This window comes from Balaenoptera physalus (genome assembly GCF_965194825.1).
Source record: "Balaenoptera physalus genome assembly, chromosome: 1".
In the NCBI taxonomy this organism is placed as follows: domain Eukaryota; kingdom Metazoa; phylum Chordata; class Mammalia; order Artiodactyla; family Balaenopteridae; genus Balaenoptera; species Balaenoptera physalus.
Window position 1 is genome coordinate 128970756 of NC_138882.1, and position 27823 is coordinate 128998578.

General features: G+C 36.5%; 1 protein-coding gene across 5 annotated transcripts in view; it reads right to left on the reverse strand.

The window, feature by feature from the left end:
• AK5 (adenylate kinase 5) overlaps window positions 1-27823 on the reverse strand; it is a 243652-nt gene that overhangs the window by 174605 nt on the left and 41224 nt on the right. For all 5 annotated transcript variants that reach the window (XM_082420424.1, XM_082420425.1, XM_082420422.1 and 2 more), the window contains exon 6: window positions 13474-13665. In XM_082420424.1, coding sequence (XP_082276550.1) covers window positions 13474-13665 — 192 coding nt within the window. The remainder of the gene's footprint in view (window positions 1-13473; window positions 13666-27823) is intronic.

The following is a 27823-nucleotide window of genomic DNA, read 5'->3' on the forward strand; positions in this document are numbered from 1 at the left end:
TGCAACTAAGACCCGGCTCAGCCAAAATAAATAAATGGATAATAAAATAAATAAATAAATATTTAAAAAAAGAAACAAGATTCTTAAAAAAAATCCATTGCTTCTTTTTTTCTTCCTTGATCCTGAATTTGACAGCAATTGTAGAAATTGTTTGAAGCAATACTTAGTATTTTCTGAGAAATCTCTCAAGGTTGCTGACACCTTCAAGTAACCTGTGAACTGGCAACAGTTAGAGGCCAGACCACAGGGGAAAGCATGAATTTTTGAAAGCCTGAGTTTAAAACACTACTGAAAAGCTACTTATCCAATCCAAATGAATGAAGTCTAAACAAGGTCTTGTTCCCACTAAACTTATTAGAACTAACTCATTCAACGCAACTCATAACTTAATGCATTAATTCAAAAATATTGATATTTTAAAGCACTCTGTGTATCTGGTACTGTTCTGGCTGCACAGTCCCTGCTAAGCTGGTTACTGAAGAGAACAGCTACAACTTATGCACACCCAGCTTTCTTTTCTACAGACATCCTTTTAAATTCAGGGTTGTTTTGCTACTTCATATAGAAGATCTGAAGGCCAGAAATCAATGTCTTCATTAATATTTGAGTACCTCCTATTAACTAGAAATCTCAAAACAACTGCTTGAAAAGAAATTGATGAATGAGTAGATTTTTAAGTTTATTTGATACTGTGTGCAATTAAATTCCTAAATTAGGGAGGGGGCAATCAACAAGAAATTAGAATGGTTAATACAAAATTTCTTTTATTTCCTCACTCCTTCCCTGGCTGTTCAGCCTTTGAGTCAGTCTTTTCTGTCCACCTCTTTCTGTTTCCAATCCTGAACTTGGTAATGACTAGGACTCCTCACTCAGTAATTTCAAATGTCTGATTACTTCCTTGAATGCGTGGAGTAAGCTCCCTAGATTGTCCAGAGCGTTTGGACTTCATTCAGTCCCACAGGAGTTACCATGGAGAAGGCAGAGGCAATTTGCTCCATCTTGCAGCCCTTTGTGCCTCCTTCTATCATCATAATGGTCAGATGCTTTGAGGCCACTCGTTTATCCCCTCTCTCCCCCTTTCCACCTGAGCTCCTTCAGAGCAGGGTCACGTCTGCATATCTGTCTATGCCTCACCTGCTAGGTCAGGGTAAACGAGGTGGAGGCACCACCCTTGGGACTGAGGCTTCCAGAGGCTGGCTAGGTGAGAGGCAGGATGAGAGGGGAGCCAGTCACAGCAGATGAGACAACAGCACGTGCTGAGTCTGAAGGGTGATGCGGGGCAGACCGGAGATGGAAGAGTAATGTCAGAGTGAGACACAAAGTGGGTGAGGCAAGAGTCAGGTTGTACAGTTTAGGATCTATCTGAGAAAGGATAGCAAAGCTCTTGTCTTTACCCGAAATCAGCTAAGTTAGCTATAACACCTGGCACATCCAAGGCACTAAATAATTTTAATACCTACCTAACAGGGTTGAGTGATTAAAAGTGGTAAAGATTAAAAGAGGTAAAGAGCTGGCATAGCATTTGATCTAGTATGTTAGTCCTTCTCCATTTCTCCTAGAATTAGATTTCTCAGTCAACAACATCTTGTCATTCCCATTACTATGGCTTTATCGATATCTTTCCCGACTGTTTTGAGAGGGAGGCTAACTCTTTTCTTGGCTGCAAGTCTGGCTCGATCCCTTGTTATTAACTGAGTGGACTCTGTGAGACGGGACCTATTTCAAAGCTCAGCACCCTCATTTACTGGCTCTGGCATTTATGGTATGTTCCTGAACATCTCTGAACCTGTTCCTTTCATTAAACTTTAAGGACGATTGTGAGACTTGGATATAAAGTGGATAAAGGTCCTGGAATATTAAAAGTACTTACTGAAATGTAGCTATTATGAAGCACAGACACTTTCTACTCAAACTATTTTGGACAGAATTGGTAGCAAATGTATTTCCCAATATCTTTTTAAACCACAAAAATGGAATTTTTTTTAAACCTTGTAGGGGTTATTGCAGGTTGGTTTATTTAACATTTGTCCTAACTCTTTTCCTTTGCTTTCCTCTACATCAGAGGCTGGGAAGCTAAATAATTCATTTCCTAGCCTCCCTTGAAGGCAGGGGGAAACCTGTGACCTAGTTCTGACTGATGAGACCTAAGTGTGAGTCAATGAGGGAGAGAGAGGGGATTTATGGGAAAGCTCTTGCTTTCTTAGCAAAGGGTAATAGATATGGTTACCCAGCCTTTTGCCCTAACCTCTTTGTCCTATTTGGAATTCTGGATTTGATGACTACAGCAGCAGCAGCCATTTTGCTACAATGAAGAAACATGTCAAAGAGGGTGGAACAGAAAGATAGAAGGAGAATGGTTCCTTGATGACATCATTAAGTCACTGTACTAGCCTTAGATGATCCATCTCTGTACTTATTTTTACACAAGTCAAATAAACCTGTTTATAGCTATTCAGCTATTCTGTTACTTGTAATCAAACATATCGTTAACAGGTACAAACCTTATATTTTTGATTATAACTGACTACTGTGCAGTGGTTAAATGGAACTATGTCCTCATATCTGTAAAATGTATAGGACTCTCTGCCATGAAAATAAATGGTTCCAAATATATCTATAAGTTTTTACTAAATTTATTAATTTATTTACTCAGTGAGTTATTTTGAAACAACTATTTGTGGAAAGAATAATTGGAAATTCAATGGACTCTGCTGTCTCTTTGCTTTAGCTAATCACAATCCTTAGTACATTAGTACATTAGTTTTCTTTTCCATCCTCTTTTCTTTCAACTTTGCCATGAATGCTGTCCAAATAAGAAATCAAAATAATTAAATTGGTAAAATGTATGTTACATCTCATATGCAGGTGATTTATGAGTGCTATTCTTCCTCAAGCACTTTTTTGGTTACTCCCACGTTTGCGGTTGGTTCCAGGTGGTTGTAGGTTCTGCCCCATGGAGAAGTAAGACCCTGTGGCACCCACAGTCACCATCCCAGCTTAGGTCCTTATCAAATCCCTTCCAGATGCTTTCTCCATTCAATGTTTTACACACAGCTATGAGCTTATATTTCCAGTTGTGTCATTCCCTTGCTCAGAGCCTTTAAAGCTCACCCCTGCCCATAGAATAACCCTTCCTCCTTAGCGGAGCACTTCAGGGCCTTCCTCATTTTGATCTCAGCACATCTGTCCCCCTTCCTTTCTTTTTCTTATTTTCTTATTTTTTTATTTTTAAAGGAACTCCTTTATTTATTTTTATTTTTGGCTGTGTTGGGTCTTCGTTTCTGTGCAAGGGCTTTCTCTAGTTGCAGCGAGCGGGGGCCGCTCTTCATCGCGGTGCGGGGACCTCTCACTATCGCGGCCTCTCTTGCTGCGGAGCACAGGCTCCAGACGTGCAGGCTCAGTAGTTGTGGCTCACGGGCCTAGTTGCTCTGCGGCATGTGGGATCTTCCCAGACCAGGGCTCGAACCCGTGTCCCCTGCATCGGCAGGCAGATTCTCAACCACTGCACCACCAGGGAAGCCCCCCCATTCCTTTCTAATTCTCACTACTTCGTCATATACCCTCCCCGCCTTGTGTCTGTTCATGTCTGCTTATAATGCCCTTCCTTTCCATTTCTGGGTTCTCTTCCCCAACCCACAAGCACCAATGTTTCTAGGAAAGCCTTTCTTCATCTTTCCAGGAGTAAGTCACTTCCCTGCCCCTGACTCTTCCTGGCCTATTACACCTCTGTGTGTGACACTTACCCCTTCCTGTGCTATATTCAAGTTATTTATGTTTACGTTATTGCCTGCACACAAACTCCACGAAGGCAGATCTACCTCCATATCATCTCTCTATTCCCTACAGTGCCTGATGTGGCCCCTTTGATTGACATGCAATAGGCCCTCGATAAAACTGAATGGATGACTGTAAAAGGACTGTCATAATGGGGAAGATGAATGATAAAACTCCAAGTAGATAAGGATAGGGTTTTGCCTGAAGCAGAACTGCAGCCATGGTTTTACATTTGATTTGTAGAACTGAGCAAGATCAGAAATGATGGGTAGTGTAGATAAACAAGAATACAAGGTCCAATAACTGGCCATTCCCAGTAAAATTTTCTTCTTGTAATGTGTGCTCAGATTAATCAATTTTATGAATTATCTTAATTATTTTACATCTGTTATCTAGTAAAATTACTTTTTGAAAACCTTCTCAGTGTAATGCACCAACAGAATTAATTTTCTCATTTATTCTTTTCAGAGAAACATAAATGAAGCGATTACAGCTGAATAGAGGTGTTTATCAAATGATAAATGCCTGGATAAAGCAGTAATGGGCTTTCTCTTCAAGATCCAGAGTGCATAAGTGTCATGTTTCAATGAAGGGACAACATAGCAATCACAGGTGCTGCCTCTGGGGTCAGCGCTCTGCATCTGGGCCAAGGCTCCACTGCTCTAATGGGATCCTGAGCCAGCTACACTTTGGTGTGCTTCAGCTTTCTCATTTACAAAATGGAGATGATAATAATATCAGACTCATGGAGATCTGGTGAGGATTAAGGACCTACCACATGTGAAGCACTTTGAATAGTACCAAGCACATATTAAGCACTTATAAATTGTTAGCTATTGTTTTTTGACACCATCTATTCATAATATATTCTTGTATTTTCCTCACTGGTAAGTCTTAAATGCCTGTTCTTTTTCTTTTCTTTTGTCTTCTTCTCTTTTATTTTGGTCACTTTTATTATAGTGTCTCTATTTAAAAATATTGATCAATTCCAATTAGTTTTGTTGAAACAGAAAGAATTTAGTCCAAGAACTTTACAAAAAATATTATTTTCTTATTCATGTTCCTGATAAGTCTCAGTATAAAATATTAAAATAAATTAAGATCTAATTCTGGAAGTGTGGAATGTTCACTGACACTTTTTTTTTTTAATTTAATCAATCTATTTATTTTTGGCTGTGTTGGGTCTTCGTTGCTGTGCACGGGCTTTCTCTAGTTGTGGCGAGCAGGGCCTACTTTTCGTTGCGGTGTGTGGGCTTATTGCAGTGGTCTCTCTCGTTGTGGAGCATGGGCTCTAGGCGCATGGCTTCAGTAGATGTGGCACGCGGGCTCAGTAGTTGTGGCTCGCGGGCTTAGTTGCTCCACGGCATGTGGGATCTTCCTGGACCAGGGCTCGAACCTGTGTCCCCTGCATTGGCAGGTGGCTTCTTAACCACTGAGCCGCCAGGGAAGCCCTTGCTGACACTATTATCATAATTATTGTTCTGATCAGAGAGCTTCTCCTGGAGAAGTGACCAGCTGAAAATGTGTGTGTGTGTGTGTGTGTGTGTGTGTGTGTGTGTGTACATTTTCCTGTCAGGAACTGAAGAGTTGAAACAAGAGTCTACAGTAAGCTGTCAGTGTGACATGACATTCAGCTACCAACTATCTACTAATCTGCTTTATTTTACTTAAAAAAAAATTATAAATAAAGACAAGCTATTGTAGAAGGCAGCCCCAGGCCTTAAACTAAAGTATTCTTAGGTAGACTTGTCAATAATAGTTCTTGGAATTGGGATTTTCTTAATGTGAATTTTCCACATGTGTTCACTTGAATATTATCTTGATTTTATCCATACTACTTATTTCATGGTTATCATGTAAGGACCCTGGTTTATACTTTAGCTGATTAAAGAGTAGTGTGTAGAGCTTTCTGAACTCTATTTCATGGGTATTTGTAATAATAAAATCAGCAGAAAAATATCTTATATCCTTTTGGGGATGGAACCATGTTCATTCTTTAAGTTCATCCTCATTTTTCCTGTAAACATCTGCTGGCGTGAGAGCTCTTCTCATCAGGCACCAGCAATAGGTTCGCCATGTAGTTGGCATTAATTTCCCACTTTGAAAGGAGCTGCATTCTCTGAGCCATTTGGTTTGCTCTCTGACAGTGGAGTATGGATAGGTCTGATACTGAGTGAGCTTTGGGTATCGAAAAGTTGTGTCAGGGTGCTTGCTTGTTACTAAGACAGAACGACAGAATTAGCTATAAATACAGTATCTGCTTGTTCTCCCTTTTGTTTTGATGCTGTTTAGGAACCAGCATAATTTGCCCCAGAATGTGGAAGTTACTTTGCTACAAGTAGGTTGCCACTTTATGAGCAAATAGTGATCTCTCAGTGCTTTTATTTTCTTTTCTATATATGAAAGATCTGAGAATGAAACTGGTATCATAATCGTATTTTGGTTTTTAGAGCCCACAATAATGACAGTTATGAAAGTAATCAGATTCACTTTTCAATTTAGTTCTGCATATTTTAAAGCCAGGATACAAAGGTCGGTGTCACTAGGTAAATTAAATGGGTCCCACTGACTAACCCACAGAGATGGTACTCTCCTAAAGTAGGCCATGGTACTTTTTCTAGGGCAGCACTGTCTTGCCAGCTTTGCATACGGTAGGATTTGATAAATGCCTGTTGCCCAGACAGTGTGATTCCTTATAAGCTGCTCTTAAGTCAAGCCAAAAATGGATATTTCTCATGTTTCTTTGGGATGCTTCACATTGAGGCTCTATCAGTATTAAGTTTGATGCCAGAAAGTACTCTCAACTAGATTTAAAATACTTTGAATTTAAAAAAATTTTATTTATTTATTTATTTTACAGTAGGTCCTTGTTGGTTATCTATTTTATTTTTTTAATATATTTTTTCCTTTGTCTTTTAAAAAAATTTATTTATTTATTTCATTATTTATTTATTTATTTAGGCTGCACCAGGTCTTAGTTGCAGCACGTGGGATCTTCAGTTGTGGTATGCATGTGGGATCCAGTTCCCTGACCAGGGATCAAACCTGGGCCCCCTGCATTGGGAGCGCAGGGTCTTATGCTCTGGACCACCAGGGAAGTTGCATGGTTATCTATTTTAAATATAGCAGTGTGTGCACATCAATCCAAAACTTTCAATCTATCCCTCCCGCCCTCTCCCCCCGGTAACCGTAAGTTCATTCTCTAAGTCTGTGAGTCTGTTCTGTTTTGAAAATAATTTCATCTGTATGAAAAAGTACTTTGAATTTAAAACAATTCAGAGGGCCATATATCCAGGTGCACGTATATACCATCATCACCCAAGCAAATATCTTACAGAATACCCCCATAGCCTTTCCCATTTATTAACCTTTGAAAACTCCTCCCTGACTATTTTCTATCTTAGTTACTAAATCCACCAAATAGGAATTAGTGGGGGCTTTTGGTTATGTAACAATGAATGCTTAAACATCATAGAATCAGTGATGGTATATAAAGGAAATATAGCTTCATTATGTTACATATTACAAATTTATCAACCTCAAGCATTGGGATGCAGTAACAGAATTTTCCTCCTAGTAATTTTAGGAGAATGGGTTTGTCTGAGTAAACTGTTATCGGGTATTTTCATTGCCTTTCTTCTGTTTATGTGGGCTGCTGAATTTACAGAGGGCTTGTGCTGTTTAGATTTCTTTCCTACCACCCCATGCAGTGATGCTAGTGGAGATGGTGATAATTAACCAATGGCTGTGCACTAGGAGTTTAGGGATAAGTGTACTTGTATTTAAAATCTTAGTGTTGATGCCTATGAAAATTGAAGTTAATTAAGAAATGATTATTCAGCAGTTCTGTCTAAATTAACTTTTAATATTCCTGTTTATTTTCCCTCTGGTTAGGAGTGCCTGGTGGGATGGGAATTACATAGTTTCAGTGGTAAATTTGAAATACATCATGGGAGCATTCTCAAATTTGAAGGAAGTCATACGGGCAAATTAAGCAAATGTAGTGCCAATGGGGTTATCTGGGGGCTCAGGGACAATGCCTGGTGAATCACTAATAGTGTGGTTTTGACAAGGATGTGTTTTCTATGCCAGGGGTTCCCCAGAACTGATGCCAATTTATGATGAAGTGTTCCCTAATCCATAACAAAATGACAAAAATAAGGCAAATGTTGGGAATTTTTCTTATAGTCAAACAGATTTGTTTAGAGACTTTATTTGGAGCTATGTTATTCCTAATTTTCTGTGCTAAAAATATCCCTTTCAAACAATGGCAATAATAGATTTTTTTCCTTTCTAATGCCCTCATTTAGTAAAATTTTTTAACATGTCAACTTGGGAAATGCAAATTAAAACAAGATACTACTACAGACCTACTAGAATGGCCAAAATCTGGAGCACTGACAACACCAAATGTGTTACTGGTGAGAATGCAAAATGGCACAGTCACTTTGGAAGACAGTTTGGCAGTTTCTTTCAAAACTACACATACTCTTACCAGCAAACATGCTCCTTGGTATTTATTGAAATGAACTGAAAACTTATGTCCACACAAAAATCTGTACACGGATATTTACAGCAGCTTTATTCATAACTGCAAAAACTTGGAAGCCACCAAGATGCCCTTCAGTAGGTGAATAGATAAACTGTGGTATATCCAGACAATGGAATGTTATTTAGTGTTCCAAAAAATGAGCTATCAAGCCATTGGAGGAAACCAAAATGAAAGAAGCCAATCTGAAAAGGCTAGATTCCAATTATATGACATTTTGGAAAAGTTAAAACTATGAAGACAGTAAAAAGATCAGTGGTTGTCAGGAGCCAGACTGGGGGATGTGGATGGGTGAGGGATGAATAAGCAGAGCACAGAGGTATTTAAGGGCAGTGAAAATACTCTATATGATATTGTAATGATGGATACATGTCACTGTACATTTGTCCAAAAGCATAGCATGTACCACACCAAGTGTGAACCCTAAGGTAAACTGTGAGCTTTGAGAGATTATGATGTGTCAATATAGGTTCATTAACTGTAACAAATATAACACTCTGGTGGAGGATGTTGATAATGGGGGAGGCCATGCCTGTGTAGGGGCAGGAAGAATACAAGAAATCTCTGTATCCTCCTTTCAGTTTTGCTGTGGGCCTAAAACCGCTCTAAAAAAATGAAGTCTTAAAAAAAAAAACCAACTTCATCTTAGCCCCATTAAAATTTTTTTCCTGATCTATTAATTACTGAAATAGGAAATCACTGGCCTATGTGGCCTTGTTATATGCTAAGATGGTTTATAATTAGTCTCTCACTTGCTTCCCTAGGAAAATTGGTGTTGGTGAACAAGAAATAATCCTGTTTTAACATCTTTCACATTTCCTGGCTGAAGAGATCCAGTCAGTTAATCAGGGTATTAGTTAGTAGGCCTCTTCATACATCCTATGACTCTAGCTTACTTCTCATTTTTAAGTTATGCTTCTCTTGCTTCCTCCTATAAAAAGTCCAGAAGAAAAATGACCATCAGCTTACTTCACAGTCTAAAACTAAATGTGGACCTTCACTGATTGCCATCCACATTAGGTAGCGTTTGTTCAATGCACATGTGTGTGCAACCATTTCCCTGGTAAGTTGAGTGTTGTTCCAGCTGAGTGGAATATCCAATGGCACATGCATTTTGGAAAATAATAACATAAACACTACGTCTTACCCTATTATTTTTCAAGCATTTAAAAAGACCCTTTTCTTAAAAATATAAACAAAACAGCATATATTTTTTAAAGAGTTCACCAAGCTTGTAAAGACTTGACCTGTTTCAACTAATAATATTTCTTTTTTTTTTTCTTGGCCGTGCTGCACGGCTTGTGGAATTTTAAGTTCCCTGACCAGGGATCGAACAAGGGCCCTCCGCAGTGAGAGCACAAGAGTCTTAACCACTGGACCACCAGGGAATTCCCACTATTTCTTTAAAAAGGGTTCCACCTTGTGAAGATGACTAAAACAAAGACTAAATAAAATACAATAAAGATAAAAAATTATCTCTAAGCAGACACATTATTGGGGGTTTTATACAGTTTCACGAAGTCCGAGAGCTCCAAAATGTCATGAGACATAGCTTACTCAGTAAGACTAAATAAGTAGCTTTCCTAGTCCCAGGAATACTAAAACAAACTTCAAAGAAAAACTTCTGATAAACTTTGGGAACTCACAGCATCCTAATCTTTAATTAGGAGCAAAAGGCTGTAAAAGACATGATGAGCTCTTACATCCAACCTACGGTAAGTCAAAAAACAACATACAAGCTTGTCTGAAAAGATTCTGTGAAGTCCCTAACATACTAGCCTTGTGATTTCCTATCATTTAATTCGTACTTGCATGGATGACTGTATACAGACAAGTATTAGAAAAGAATAAAAGGGAAGCAGTCCATGTGATGGGAACCATGTCAATAAGATACAGTATTCAGGCAACAGCCTGTTTTCCTGGCTATTTTGATTAGGTTTTCTCTTCAAACTGGATTTGTTCTTCAGTCAGATCTGCCAACTGATACAGTTAATGTTGAAGTGAAAAAGAAAAAAGAATGGGTTGACATCTGTTACAATTCAACTACCATATTGACACATACCTATTATATAGCTTGATTACACGGGTGATAAAGAAGTCAAAGAAAACACTGGGACAATTTTCTAACTGATTAAAAGACACTTTTAAAGAAAAAAAAGAGAATTGGGGGAAAAGTTTTTAAAATCTAAATTCTTCATTTTGGACTTCTTCAACAATCTATCTACGGGAGAAAAGGCAACAGAGTACCCTCCAAGAGCACGGATTTGTTAGTGGTAATTGTAGGTTCCAAAAATGGTCATTAGAGGTGGAAGGAAGAAAAAGGAGGAAATACGAAAATTACAAAATAATTTCAGTCACTTATATGTCACAACATTCCTGGCACCATTCTAAGCACTAGATATCCACTTACTCCACACAATTACACTGAGGTAGGACCGATGATTATATCCACTGCATGGGTCGGGCATCTGAGTCACAGACAAGATAAGTAACCTTCAGGAGGTCACACGGGTGGTAGGTGATGCAGCAGGAATCTGCACCAGGCACTGTGGCTACATGGTGCATCCGAACCACGACCTCTGCACTGCCATCGTCCGCCAGGCTACATGCATTCTCTCATTTCACCCAAACAACATTATTATGTCGGTAACGTCATTTCCAAGTTATAGATAGAGACTGAGTCCTAGAGCACCATGAATTTATTAAATGGCAGTGGAGCTGAGATTCCAGGTGAAGGGTTTCAGACTCTAAATCCCTAGGGAAGAGGAGCACCAAGATAAAGTTTCTCACCTGGACTGAGAGGTATGTGGTCTCTGTGGTCTTTAAGAACCTCACACCAAGATCAATGATGAATCCTACACGCGGGCAGAGAGAGTCTGTTCTACTCACTACGGGGCTTTCCTGTGGTGCACGACATATATGTGAGGCCCCCCTGTACATTCTCCTTTACAACAGTCATCACACTTAATAACTCATTGTTTAATATCTGTTTCCCCATAGACTGCAAGCTCTGTTCATTTACTGGCAACGTACTGTGTACCAGAGAGGCACTGTTCTAGGAGTTTGAAGAGTGTCAGGAAATAAAATAAAGATCCTTACCTTTTGCTTATTTAGCATTGCACCCCTAGCACCTAGCAGAGGGTCTGGCACCCATTGGTTCTCAATAAATATTTACTGAATGAATAAATGAATCAATTAGGAGGGGCAGGTAGAAGCAAAAGAAAAAAAACTACAGAGAAAAGGAAATATTTGGGTTTAATCTATTAACTCCCAGATTTTTATTAAAATCTTAATATGTTTTTGATTAATCAAGATAACGTTTTAATCTTTTAACTCATCTTTAAAAGCAGAAATGCTACCAAGTATATTTTAATTCCCAGAGCGACCTATGATCCAGGTTCTGAAGGAGGACATGTGCTTCAGGATACTGCACTCACTCTTTTGTCAGACTAAAATTTCCAGTGACATTTCCCAGAGCTTAGCCTGTGTTTGTGTTCACCGATTTTCAAAAGGTGACTTTCCAATGCAAGTCTTCTCCCAGTAATTAGAGGCATTTATCTTAAAGCTCATGGGGTTTAGCAGGGAGGTTACAGGCTGTCATCCGCATTGGTATTGACTCCCTCAATTAGAGGCAATGGCATTTCACCTCCATGCAAAATATTAGTAGATTAACAGTCCCCATTCTGCATTCATTTGGGAAATATCTTCTGCTAGTGATGATGAACGTGACAAGCAGGGAGAAATCAGAGACACTCTGGTAATACCTTTAAGCCTTGCAAACATCAGTTAAAACTCTGGCTCTGCAGCTTGCAGTTGAGCTTTGGTCTGTAGGGTAAATTTCTATTTTTATGACACGACACAGAAGTCAGCATTGCTAATTTCCAGGAGAAACAAGCAACAACCCCAACAAAAAAGAGCCAGAGAAACATCCACCCTGATTTTCTTGAATCTTTCATATCACTCAATGTCTCTTTTAGACCATAAATGGACTCTGGCATTGTGAACAACTTTCAGGTCAGATTTATAATTCTCTGACATGACAACTTTGACTCAAAGGGCAAATTCTAATAAATATTTCTTAATAGTGCTAAAAAAACTGCAAAGAGATTATTATTCAAATGTTGTTGACTGTTTCTTTCAATCTAAGGGCATTTTAGGCTAATGAAGAGATTTTTAACACAGTAATCGTTAGGTCATAGGAGCGCTGTGGATGGGCTTCAGTAGATTTACCTAAAATTTATGGAAAGCATCTTATGTGCATTTTATTGGGATGGGCATGTATCACTTTCATCAGATTCTCCACAGCTTGTAGCCCCACTAGACAAGAATCTCTGGTCTCGTGAGAAGAGCTAAGGGCTGAAGGGAGGGTTATGCCGAGGTCTGCTACCGCCACGGAGCACCCCGAGCTGCTTTGGGTTTTAGCGTCTTCTTCTGCAAAATGCCTCAGCTGGCCAACGATCCTCCGTCTCCTCTATTCCATAATTGAATCTCTGATGTGTGGGGATCATAAATTTAGCTGAGTTTTCACCTCCAGCTTCCTGTATTCTAATAACTATATTAACCAGTGATTCAGCTTCATCCTTCTTTGGCACATTCAGTATCATTAACCACAAAACAAACTATTTATGAGCAAAGTTAATATTTGCATTGTATCGATGGAGCAGAAAGATCGATGCCTTCCATTTTGAGACAATATCACTTCTTTATGACAAGTCAAACCCTTAATAACTTTTTGGGCCATCAGAATCTCATTTCTTTATGTGGTAACCTATGATAAAGTCTAACTTACAATTTAAGTCTAATTTTATTAGGTTTTCAAAGACAGAAGAGTTGAGAAACTGGGCCAATATTGCTTAAAATGATCAAAAAATTATTTAAAAATACTTTAAAACTTGGAGGCCACAGAATTCTAGCCAAGGTTAAAATTTTCATTTTTTGTAAAATCAATTAAACTAAAGTGAAAGTGTTTTTACCATCATGGCTTAATAAAGGCAAATCAGGTCAAAATTACCAATTTTTTTTCATTGGATCTCCACCCAAGAAAAGTCACTTTTTTAAGGTAAAAGGATTTCTAAATGAGAAGAACATAGGATAATTAGAAATCTGAAAGATCGTTCTTATACTAGACATGTAAAGTATATCTAACTTACTGTCATGATGAGCCCCTTTTCCTGGAAGTATTTAACCAATGGAGCAGCGTTCTGCTTGAAGTTCATTAGTCTCCTTTGGGTAGCTTTCAAATTGTCATCAGGCCGCCCCTGTTGCTCTGCACGCTTCAGTAATCTTTCTTTGAGCCTCTGATTGGTACAGGCCAGGAACACCACCAAGTCCGGAGTACAGATCTGTGGAGAGCATCAAACAAGTAGACAGGCATTCAACATACCAACCAATGTGAGTGTGGGCAGTGGCATTTCTCTCTTCTGGGTCTGTGGAGGCTGCCATATGTTTGACCCTCTATGTTTTTGCCAGCATATTTCCAGGGCTACGGCTCCACACAAGGCCAGGAGGAGCTATTGCTATTACAGTCCATGTAAATGGTATACTTCAACTCACAGAGCCGTGTACAGTGGCCCTCCAAATTTCTGGAAAATACTTTTTGTCTATGCTCAAATAAGTTTTCAAGTTTCAAGTTAAGATCAATATAGGCCAAACTCTGTCAAATGTAGATGTGACCCGTTTAGAGGGGAAATGACTACTGAGCTACAGATATTCTCTACAGTAAACAAGTACTGCTGCTATTATTATTATGTGCTGCCCTTTTAAAAGTAGGTACTGTATGCCAGGCCCAGTGCTAAGTTATTTCCTTATGCTGTTGCTAAACTTTACAACAATCTGCAAGGTAAATATTATTTCCATTTTAAAGATGAGCAAACTGAGGCTGTGAGAAATTAAGTACTTGTCTGAGGCCACATGGTCAGTAAGGTCAAAGGTGATATTTGAACCCAGGTCTGTCTGGTCTATGGTCTGTGTTCCTTCCACTATTACAAAGAATCAAATAGCTCAAAGGCCTTCATGAATTTCTGAAAATACCAAGGAATAACATGAAAAGAACCTATGAACTAAACAGTTTTTATTTAACTCAATTAGAACTAGTAATGTATGTAAAAGATAACATGATCATATAAAATGAATGTACTTTCTTGTTGAAAATGGGACAAGAAAAAGAGGCAGTTTTGCATAGCGCTTTAAAGAAATGATCTCCAAAAATTTGTTATTGTATCCTCATGTTAGTAAATTATTTGAGCATCTACCTCAATAAATACTTATTAAATTATAAATTATGCATGAATGTATGATAGCCATGTACTACCATACTAATATATTGTATGTATTACATATGTACATACATACATACATATGTATATATGTAATATATTGTATAATAGTATGTATGTTGTAAAATACACACAAAAATACAATTTTAAAAGGATGACATATGATCATCGTAAATTTAACATTTTCTTCCCACACTACAGTGGTTTGCCTTGTGCACTCTTGAGACCACTGGTTAAAAAATGGACCCTGGAGTCTGGGAAACACGGATTACAGTTCTTGCCCTAGGATTTACCAGCTGAGCTCTGGGCATATGGCTTAACTTTACTAAGCCTCCATGTCTTCATCTGTCCAAAGAGATACATGAACCTCCTCCCTGAGTTACTATAAAGATTAAATAAGATCAGCACAAACTTGATCAATGGTAGGCGCTCAACGAATTTTAGCCATGTTTATTATCTCTTGGTTTTCATTATTCTATATTGTCCTGGTTCTCATTTAACTTTTCTGTATTTTCTTTTTCTCTTTGCTCAAATTTTTTTCCTTAAAAATGTAACACTCACAAATAATGATGTTTATGGGCCTTAGATAATGTTTTGTTTTGTTTTTCCCTCTCCAGGTTCTTATTCTCTCAGCTCCCTTCCACTGTTCTGGTTTCAACCACCTATCTTTTGTTGACGGATTCCAAATGTACATTTTCAGCACTGACTTTCAACAGCACTTATGTCCTATATTATCAAATGCTTATATGATGGGTCTACCTGAAAGTCTTTTTTTTTTTAAAGTTTTTTAGATGTGGATCATTTTTTAAGTCTTTTTAATTTGTTACAATATTGCTTCTGTTTTTATGTTTTGTTGTTTGGCCGCGAGGCATGTGGGATCTTAGCTCCCCAACCAGGGATTGAACCCACACCCCTTGCACTGGAAGGTGAAGTCTTAATCACTGGACTGCCAGGGAAGTCCCTGAAAGTCTTAATATTACGTGTGACCCAGCAAGGCCAAATCAGTTCCAGCACCTTTTTACCTGAATGAAATTCCCATCTTGCTTATATATGTATTTGTTTATTTATTTATTTTTACGGTAGCAACACTACTTTCCTGAATCTCTCAGCTAGAAGTGTTTTTTAAAACTTCTTTTTTAATTGAATGAAAGATTCTTTTTTTAAAAAAATAAATTTATTTATTTATTTTTGGCTGCGTTGGGTCTTTGTTGCTGTGCGCAAGCTTTCTCTAGTTGCGGTGAGTAGGTGCAGGAGCTACTCTTCGTTGTGATGCATGGGCTTCTCATTGAGGTTGCGGAACATGGGCTCTAGGCACACGGGCTTCAGTAGTTGTGGCTTGTGGGCTCTAGAGAGCAGGCTTAATATTTGTGGTGCTCAGGCTTAGTTGCTCTGTGGCATGTGGGATCTTCCCAGACCAGGGCTCAAACCCGTGTCCCCTGCATTGGCAGGTGGATTCTTAACCACTATGCCACCAAGGAAGCCCTGAATGAAAGATTCTTTAAATTCTATAGTGCTTTACAATTTTCAAAAGTTTCACAAATGTGATTTCATATAATCCCATAATAACTCCTTTTAAAATTCCCTACTCTTATATTGCCCCTCCCCCCTTCCCCCTGGTAACCACTAGTTTGTTCTCTATATCTGTGAGTCTGCTTCTTTTTTGTTTTATTCCCTAGTTTGTTGTATTTTTAAGATTCCACATATAAGTGATATCATATAGTATTTGTCTTCCTCTGTCTGACTTATTTCACTTAGCATAATGCCCTCCAAGTCTATCCATGTTCCTGCAAGTGGCATATACACCACATCTTCATCCATTCATCTGCTGATGGACATTTAGGTTACTTCCGTACCTTGGCAATTATAAATAACGCTGCTATGAACATTGGGGTGCCCGTATCTTTTCGAATTCTCAGCTAGAAATCTTAATATCCTTTATAACCCTTATCAAAACTTCAATCTCTCGGAGCTATCACCATGGACTGTGGAGTTTTGTCTTGAAACACTACTCAGATTCCCCTTCCCCCAGTTCCCACTGCCATGGTGTAAGCATAGGCACATACTTGCATAAGTGATTAAGAGCATGAATTTTAGAATCAGATCATGCTGATTTTACATGTAGAATCTGCTATTAGTCATTTGTTCTTGGGCAAAAGGTTCAATATCTCTGAACTTCAGTTTTCTCAACTATTTTTCCCTTCCCATCTCAGTAGTTTAATATGTCCCATAAAACACTTTTAAGTAGCTTTTGAGAACCCTTAACAATTAACAAAATCACTTTGTAATTTTTGTGTGATATATGGTAAAGAGGTTATCTGAAGTTAAAACTTTTATACTATCAAATATTATAATGCAAAACTCAAATTAAATAAAATCTTTGGTAATATTCAGTCTTACCCAACATAACAAATGACATCCTTTTAAATTTACTTTGAATAGCATATAAGGGAGAAGACAATTTTTGACAAATAAATTAAAATGACAGGGCTTCCCTGGTGGTGCAGTGGTTAAGAATCTGCCGGCCAATGCAGGAGACATGGGTTTGAGCCCTGGTCCGGGAAGATCCCACATGCCGTGGAGCAACTAAGCCCGTGAGCCACAACTACTGAGCCCACGCACCACAAATACTGAAGCCCATGCGCCTAGAGCCCATGCTCCTCAACAAGAGAAGCCACCACAATAGAAGCCTTCGTATCACAAGAAAGAGTAGCCGCCGCTCGCCGCAACTAGAGAAAGCCCGTGCACAGCAGCAAAGACCCAACACAGCCAAAAATAAATAAATAAAAATAAATTTATTTAAAAAAAATTAAAATGACATTATATTGTTCTTGGTTTGGTCATATTGTATATTAAAATATGGAAAAAACTTCAACTACTAGCTCAGTGTGAATGCAGGTAAAACTTGCATTTAGAAATTCTTGCATTTTGCATTTAAACAAATTAAATGCTTTACTTTAATACATTTTGTGTTTTGTTTCAGACTGCAATGTATGTGCTTCTCCCTACTTAACACAATGAGGTTATGGGGAGACAAATATGTAATCATCATTTTATTTTGTCTTTTAGAATTGGCTTTTGAAATTAGCTTGAAATTTATAAAAGACTTTTTTACACTTTGAATAAAACTGAATTTTGTTTATTCTAATTAATAGACTTTAAAAAAAAGCAGTTATAAGTTTACAGGAAACAAGTAGAATATCTAAGATATTTGTTGTTGCTGTTGTTTCTTAAATTTCTCCCAATACTTTTTATTGCAGAGCTCTGTAGTTTTCTATATAATGTTCTTGCCCATTTAAAAATTATTCCTACATATTTGATATTTATTTTTATTTTTTAATATATTTTTTATATCTAAGATTTTTGATCAATGAACACAACTTCAGGTCTGATATAGATGACTTTGAAGTGAATCTGCAAAGGTATTTAATTTTATAATTGTAATTAACTTGCTGTCTTTTCTTGGTATAAACTAAAGAACATATAACCAGTGATACAAAAAATTAAAACGTGGAACAGACGAGACCTCCACGGCAGCTGGGATAACCAGCCGACTGTGCTCAGCAGTGATCTCAGCCACAAGCATGCTCACCTGATTCCTAGTCACCCCTGCATATGCCCACTCATTAGGACCCTCGTTCTCCAACAGTGCTCAATTTTAAAAGAAAAAATTTAATTGTTTATGTTTTTTCCCCCAAAATGTAAAATAGAAGCAGATACCATTCTTTCCCAGAAGATGTGAAGCACCTAGAAAGTTTTCATGAAATTCACTCATGAAACGTTGAAAAGTATCACCAAACAAAGTGGATCCTTGGCATACCTTTTCTTAGCCTATGTTCTCAAAATGTATTTGCTGATTGAATGAATGAGTGAGTAAATAAATAAATGAGAACAAAGACCAGGATATCACTTTTGTCTACATGGAAGTAAACTTCCCAATTGCTGATATTTTTTTTCTCCCATTGGATCAACTAAATCAATCTTTTTTTCCCTGTCATTATATGGACAAGTCAATCTTCCTCTATCCATTTTCTCAAAGTCCCTTATCTGAATGATTACTCTGTTAAAAAGAACCTATGACCATCTTTGATTAGCAAAGATGTATTATTCACAGCATCAGACTACTAAGCGAGCTTATTTTAGTGAGCTCTCTTCTTAACTGTCAGTGCTTTTGACTGCCCTATTCTTTATGAAGACGTGTTAAAAGGCCTACACTCCATAGTTCAGATCACTGTCAGAAACCAAGAAGCAAAGTATGAAAAAAAAAAAACCCCACAAAGAGAGAAGATCACAGTTGGAACAAAAACTGGAATCACAGAAATAAGAGATGAGAAAATCTTGGAGGTTATCTAGCCCAAATTAATGCCAAACCTGTAATCATCTCTACAATCTCTTGACAAGTGATTTTTAAACTTGAACCTTTAAACTTGAATGTCCTTTGTGAGCATTTCTTGTGATGTCTCACTAGTTTTGAGGCAGCCCCTTTCATTACTGGCTAACTCTAATAACTGGGAAGTTCTTTCTAATACTGGGCCAAAATTTGCTTTCTTAATTCTGCCTATAGGGAAAGTGTAAAAGAAATCATTTCTTTCACCCATTAAGCATTTATTGAATATACACCATTATTGCAGAGGCTAGACTAGATCAAAAAGGGAAAAAGGATAGATACCTGGACTTTGCTATCATTTAACATGGAGATAATTTCTGGGCAAAGCTCTTAACGGACTATGGGGCTGAGGGGACAAAAACTGGAATATGGGGCCCACCACGGAGGAGGAGCTCTAGAAACTACTACTGCTGCTCCCAACTTAGGTTCCTGGTTGGAATCCTAAAGGGCTATACCATCAGAGTTTGCGTGAATCAGCCTTCACAGGACTAAATTCCATTTAGAATCATCCCATATCCTCATTATACTAAATGTGTTAATAGCCAATTAGGCATTGAAAACAGAATTAGTGAACTAAAAGTTTGGGAGAAAATATCCAGAGTGAAGCAAGGGGGAGAGAGGGGTAGGAAAAGTACAGAAAAGAGCAACAGAGACATATGAGACAACAGTTAGAAAATTCTAGAAGAAGAAGAGAGAAAATGAAGAAGCAGTGTTTGAAAATGTAATAGCTAAGAATTTTCCAAACTCATAAATAATATCAAGTCCCAGATTCAAGAAGCAATATAAAAACCAAGAAGAAAAAACTCAGATCTAAGCACATCATAATAAAACTGCTGAAAGGCTAGACGGACAAAAAAAAAAAAAAAAATCTTTAAAGCAACCAGAAAAAAGAAATGATAGATTACCTTCAGAGGAGCAATAACAAGACAGCTAAATTTGCCAAAGAAACAATGAAAGCCAGAAAACGATGAAATGACATCTTTAAAGTGCCAATAAAAAATAACTGCCTATCTAGGTTTGAATATCCAGTCAAAATATCTTTCAAAAACTAAGAGTAAATACAGATATTTTCAAACAAACAAACACTGAGAGAATTCTCATCAGAAATTCTACTCTAATGGAAATATTAAAGAATATTCTTCTGGTAGAAGAAAAATGATCCAAGATAGAAATCTGGCTCAGAGGAATGAATGAAGGGCAATGAAATGATAAATCTGTGGGTGAACCTAAATGAAGATTGACCATATAAAAAATATTAAAAGTATCTTGTGGTACTTAAAATAGAGATTAGTCATGAGGCAGGTAAATGAAGTTTAACTATTCTAAGGTCTTGTTTAGGAAGTGGTAAAAGTACTGATTTCTATGAGACATGAATAAGTTAGTGATGCGTGTCATAATCCGTAGAACAGGAATCAGCGAACTTTTTTTGTAAAGGGTCAGACAGCAAACATTTTAGGCTTTTCAGGCCATGTGGTCTTGTAGCATCAAAGCAGCCATAGACAGGAAAGCAGGAGTGGGGACCGGGGAGAATGCAGAGGAGGGGGCAAGCCAGTGCTAAGGTGCAGTGTCGGGTTAGTCACTGTGATGGAGACTGGGACGCCATGCTGCTGGCCCTTCTAAGGGGACATGTGTGAGGAGCCTCTATTTATCAGAGCCTGTCCCCTGCTGGTCAAAAGTACCCCCTTGGCACATTGCCTCCTTCACACTTTCACAATGTGTATATCTCAGGGCAGGAAGTCAGTGAGTTGCTGTCCTGGGCAGCATTACATGGGTACAAAACTGGTCACAGCAGCAAAGGCCAAGTAAAAGGTGGGCTGAGAGAATATAAGGTAGGGCATCAGAAGTGCTCGATACAGCAGTACACTTGAAATATAAAGACACAGAAATGCTAAAAGTAAAGGGATGGAAAAAACATACCATGGAAACATTAACCAATAGAAAGGTGGTAAAACCATACAAATAGCAAATCCAATTAAAAATGGGCAAAGGAAAAAAAAATTGAAAATATCAATTGAAAGTATCCACTAGGAAAGTGGGTCTTGAAAGTTCTCATCAGGAGGAAAAATTTTTGTAACTATGTATGGTGATGGACATTAACTAGACTTACTGTGGCGATCATTTTGCAGTATATACAAATATGAAATCATTAGGTTGTACACCTGAAACTAATCTAATTGGAATTAATACAATTATTCCTCAATAATTTTTTTAAATTAATAAAATGCTTAACAATCCATTTTCTACAAAATAAAGGGCAAAGGACTTGAACAGACATTTCTCATTAGAGGACATACAAATGGCCAACAGGTACAAAAAAAATGTGCTCAGAATCACTAATCATCAGGGGAGTGCAAATCAAAACCACTACGGGGGAATTCCTTGGCGGTCCAGCAGTTAGGGCTTGGCGTTTTCACTGCTGGGGCCCAGGTTCGATCCCTGGTTGGGGAACTAAGATCCCTCAAGCTGTGCAGTGCGGCAAAAAATACCCCCCAAAACAAACAACAACAACAACAAAACAACACAATGAGATATCACCTCACACCTGTTAGAAGGGCCATTATCAAAAGACAAAAGTTAAGTGTTGGTGAGGATGTGAGGAAAAGGGAACCCTTGTGCACTGTTGGTGGGAATGTAAATTGGTTCAGTGACGATGGAAAACAGCATGAAGATTCCTCAAAAAAAATTAAAACTAGAACTACCTCAATTCAGTAATCCCACTTTTGGGTATATATCCAAAGGAAATAAAATCAGTATCTCAAAGAGATATCTGCACTCCCTTGATCATTGTAGCATTATTTACAATAGCCAAGATATGGAAACAACCTAAAAGTCCCTTGATGAATGAATAGGTAAAGAAAATTAGTATTGTATATATATATATATACATATATATATATATACACACACAGCTAAATATTCAGCCTTAAACAAGCAGGAAAACCTGCCATTTGTGACAACATGGATGAACCTGGAAGACATTATGTTAATTGTAATAAGCCAGACACAGAAAAACAAATATTGCATGATCTCACTTTTGTTTTTGATTTTTAATGTTATCTTTATCATATTCCAGGTTCTCTTATGTCCATAAATTTGTTTCTGGGCTTTTGATTCTGTTCCATTCTGTTTGAATTAAAATAGCCTTGCAATAAGTCCTGGAATGAACTTTCCTATCCTTTCGTGTGAATTTTGAGATCAGATTATCATATTTCATAATATACTCTGCTGGAGTTTTGATGGAAATTTCTTTGAATTTGGGGAGAATTTTTATGTCATGATATTGAGCATTCTTAAACACAAAATGTAATCAGTTAGTATGTTCAAATCATATAATAGATAGTCTTTTGTGAGTGGATCCTTCCACTTAGCATGATGTTTTTGATGTTCGGCTGTATTGTTGCATTTGTCAGTATGTCGCTTCTTTTTATTACTGAGTAGTAGTCTATGGTATATCTACACAAAAATTTCCTTATCCATTCACATTGATGAGCTTTGAGTTGTCTTCAGGTTTATGTCCATCATAAATGAAATTGCTACAAATATTTTCTTTGTTGGGAAACATGTTTTTATTTCTTTTGGTAAATGCCTAGAAGTAGAATTGCTATGTGAAATAGTAAGTATGTATAACTCTGCAAGAAACTGCCCAGCAGAGTTCTCCAGAGTAGTTATATCATTTTACACACCCTTCAACACTATCTCAGAGCTCTAGCTGCTCTACATCCCTGCCAAAATTGGATGTTGTAAGGTGTTTTTATTTTAGCCAATTTAATGATATCTCATTGTGATTTTAATTTGTATTTTCCTGATGACTAATCATGTTGAGCATTTTTATGAGCTTATTGACCATTTTTATATTATCTCTTGTGAATTATCTCTTCAAATCTTTTGCCTGTTTTTTTCCTTTGTTTACTTAATGCAGAGTTATAAGTATTTTTTATATATTCTGGAGAAAAGTACTTTGTCACACATATGCGTTGCCAATATTTTTTCCTTGATGGTGGATTGATTTTCATTTTATTCATGGTTTCTCTTGAAGAGAATTTTGTTTTCTATACATTCTAGTTTATAAATTTTTATGGGTTGTGCTTTTTGTGTTCTAAGAAATCCTCTGCTAAACCAAAGTCACAAAGATTTCTAGAAGTTTTCTAGTTTAGCTTTTATATTTATTTATTTGATACATTTCAAGTTAATTTTGATGAATTGTGAGAGGTAAGCATCAAGATTTGTTGTTGTTATTTTTTTTTCACACACACACACTGTATTTTATTTTTACAAGAGATAAATAGACTGACACCAAGCATTGTAAATGGATGACCACAACAAAAGCAACAATGATTGAAATTACCAAACATGAAACACACTCATACTATGTCATAATATTGACATTCAGTCCAGTAATCCTCCACTGTAACAGCTCCTTTACTTTGCAGTGAAAATTGATTTGTATATTCTTTGCCTCTGAGTCCTTGTGGGACATGATCTCACTTTTATGTGGAGTCTAACGTAGTCAAATCCACAAAAGCAGAGAGTAGAATGGTTGTTGTCAGGCGCTGGGTGGAGGGGAAGATGTTGGTCAAAGGGTGCAAGGTATCAGTTATGTAAGATGAATAAGTTCTGGAGATCTAATGTACAGCAATGTGACCACAGATAGTTAATAGTACTGTATTGTGTACTTGAACTTTGCTTAGAGGGTAGATCTCAAATGTTCTCATCACAAAAAAAAAATTTTTTTAAAAAGAAGAATAGTGTAACTGTGTGAAGTGTGAATATGTTAGTGAGCTGGATTGTGGTGACTACTTCACAATGTATATATATACCAAAACGTCAAATTGTACGCCTTAAACATATGCAATTTTTATTTGCCAATTATACCTAAATAAAGGTGAAAAAAAATCAGACAAAGTAGTCGACTTTAGGGAGAGAAATATTACTAGAGGTAAAGAGTGTCATTTCATTATGATAAAAGATTTAATTATCCAGGAAGACATAATAACTCTTAATTTGCATTACCCAATAATATATGCTCAAAGTATACTGAACTTGGACAGGACTAAAAGTAGAAAGTTACAAATCCACAGTCAGAATGGGAGATTTTCATAAATCTTTCCAAATAACTGATAGAACAAGTGGCAAAAAAATCAATATGGAAAAAAATCAGTAAGGATATAGAAGAGTTTAATATAATTAACAAATTGATATATATTTATAAACTATAACCATCAACTTGAACACAAAAATTTTAAAATACAGACAGAAAATTTAAGAAAGTTGACCATATTCTGAGCCATAAAGGAAATCTAAACAAATTTCAAATGATCACACAGATTATCTTTAATGACTACAATGGAAATAAACTTTGCATAAATAATAAAAATATAAATAGAAAATCCCTGTTTGGAAATTAAGCAATACATTTCAATATAATTCCTGGGTCAAAGAAATCACAATGGAACTAAAAATATTTTGAATTAAATTAGGATCAAATTATATATAACATTCCAAAACTTGTGGGATGTAGCTATATCCATAGTTACAGGGACATTTAATGCCTTAAATGAATATGTTAGGGGAAAAAAGAAAGGTTGAAATTAGTGATCTAAACATCCATCTCAAAATGGTTAAAAAAAAGAAGAAAAAAAAATCAGACCTTTTAGGTCTACTAAAAAAGGAATAAAATAAGAGCATAAATTAAATTACATACATAGTTAAAATGCATAATAAACACATTATAGCTAAGGGCTCATTCTTTGAAAACACTAATAAAATCAATAATCCCTGGTGAAACTAATCAAGGAAAAGAAAAGGCAAAATATTAAGAATAAAAAGGAAGGTACCCCTAAATATCGTACAGAGATTAAGATGATAAAATAGGATATTAAGAAACACTTCATGAAAACAAATTGGAAAATATATATGAAATGGACAGATTTCTAGAAAAACACAACTCTCCCCCCAAAAAAAAAGAATAACCAGAAAACCAGAATGGCTCTTTATTTATGGAAGATATTAAATCCACAATTCAAAACTTACACAAAGAAAACTCTGAATCCAGATGGCTTCACTAGTGAATTGTATCAGACACCAATCTAACAGAAACCCTTCTACTAAATATAAAGAAGTAAATATTTCCCAATTCATTTTATTAGGGCTGCATAATCTTTGAATCCAAAGCCTGACAAGGACATTGAAAGAAAGAAAAGTTATAGGTCAATCTCACTCATGAATGCAAGCAAATATTCTAAGTAAAATATTAGCAAATGAATCCATCAATGTATAAAAAGATTATATACACCATGACCAATTCAGGTTTATTCCATGAATGAAAAATGTGTTTACCTTTCAAAAATCAAGCACTGTTATTTACCAAACCAACAGAATAAAAAAGAAAAAAAAAATCATATGATCATCTTAAACATGAAAAAAGCACTTGGTAAAACTTAACATCCCTTCATGATAAATACGCTTATCAAACTAGGAATTCAAGAGACTATCCTTAATCTGATAAATAATAAATACATAAAAGTTACAGCAGGCATCATACTTAACTGGGAAATGCTGAAACCTTCCCTCTGAGATGAAATAAAGATGTCCATTATCATTATTTCTAGTCAACACTGTAATGGAGATCTTAGACAGTAAATTAAGACATGAAAAAAAAACTCCCCACAGGATTTAAAGGGAAGAAATATAATAGTCATTTGAGATAATATGATTGTATGTGTAAAAAATCCAAAAGAATTTAAAAGCCATAAGAATAAATATGCAAATTCAGTATGGTCTCTGCCTAGAAGGACAGTATACAAAAATCAATTTTATTTCTATATACTAAGAACAAACAATTTAAAATGAAATGAAAATGCTAGTTAAATAATAAAAAAATCATTTAATTACCTAGGGGAAAATCTAGTGAAAAATGGTATAGGAATACTACACACATGGAAGCAACCTAAATGTCCATCATCCGATGAATGGATAAAGAAGATGTGGCACATATATACAATGGAATATTACTCAGCCATAAAAAGAAACGAAATTGAGTTATTTGTAGTGAGGTGGATGGAGTTAGAGTCTGTCATACAGAGTGAAGTAAGTCAGAAAGAGAAAAAGAAATACAGTATGCTAACACATATATATGGAATCTAAGGGAAAAAAAAAAAGGTCATGAAGAACCTAGTGGCAAGATGGGAATAAAGACACAGACCTACTAGAGAATGGACTTGAGGATATGGGGAGGGGGAAGGGTAAGATGTGACAAAGTGAGAGAGTGGCATGGACATATATACACTACCAAACGTAAAATAGATAGCTAGTGGGAAGCAACCACATAGCACAGGGAGATCAGCTCTGTGCTTTGTGACCACCTAGAGGGGTGGGATAGGGAGGGTGGGAGGGAGGGAGATGCAAGAGGGAAGAGATATGGGAACATATGTATATGTATAACTGATTCAGTTTGTTATAAAGCAGAAACTAACACACCATTGTAAAGCAATTATACTCCAATAAAGATGTTAAAAAAAAAATACTACACAGACCTTGGCAGAAATTAAAGATTTAAATAAAATGAGGTATATGTCATATTCATGAATGGAACACAATATCATAATGTCATTCTTCCCAAATTGATATATAGATTTAATGTAATCTTTAAATTCCAGCAGGGTTTTTTTTGTGTATGTGTATATGGGAATTGAAAAATTGACTCTGAAATTTATTTGGAAATTCAGACAGCCAAGAATAGCCAAGGCAATCTTCAAGACAATCTTGAAAAAAAGAATAAAGTGATAGAACTTACTGCCAGATAGTGTGACTTATTACAAATCTACAGTAATTAAGACAGTGTGGTATTGGTTTTAAGGAAGACCAGTAAACCACTGGAACAGAGAGAGAACTCAGAATCAGATCCACTGCCCAAATATATGATTTACAACAAAGGTGGTTTTGCAGCGCAGTGAGGAAAGCACAGTCTTTTCAATACATGGTACTGGGTCAATTGGATATTCATATGGAAAACAGTAACTCTTGACTCCCTACATCATAGGATATGCAAAGATTCATTCCAAATGGATTTTCAGATCTAAATGTGAAAAGTAAAATGATAAAGATTTAAGAAGGTGACATATAAGAAAATAGCTTCTAGACCTTAGGGAAGACAAGGATTTCTTAAATAGGGCCTAAAATACCCTAACCATAACAGAAAAGTTTGATAAATTGGATGGCTTTAAAATTAAAAAACACTAATATATTTATTAAAATAGACTAGTAAGAGAGTGAAAATGTCAGTTGCATAGTGGAAGAAGATATTTGCAACACATATAATCAACAAAAGGCTTGTTTTGAAAACATGAAAAGAAATCTTAAAAATCAATAAGAGAAGGAGAAAACAATAGAAAAATGGGCAAGAAACTTGATCAGGTATTTTTACAAAAGAGGATATCCAAATGACTAATGAATTGAAAAGGTGCCAACATCATTAATAATCCAGGGAATGCAAATTGAAATACGTACCCACCGGAATGGCTAAAATTAAGAAAGAAGACCAACAATACCAAATGTTAGCAAGAATATATAACAATTGGAGCAAGTTTGTGATAATTCATCAAACAGCACACTCAAAACCTGTGTACCTACTATGTGCTAGATTCTATTCTATACACCAAAGACTAACAATGACCACAAATCAGGTATGTCCTTTTCCTGGTTGAGCTTATGGCCAGTTAGAGGAGACAAATTTTAATCAAAGAATCACACAGATAAATATAAATCTATAACTGTGGTAAGTAGCTCTTACTATGAGAATATTATAATAGGGAGATCCAACCTTATCATGGAGATCATGGAAGG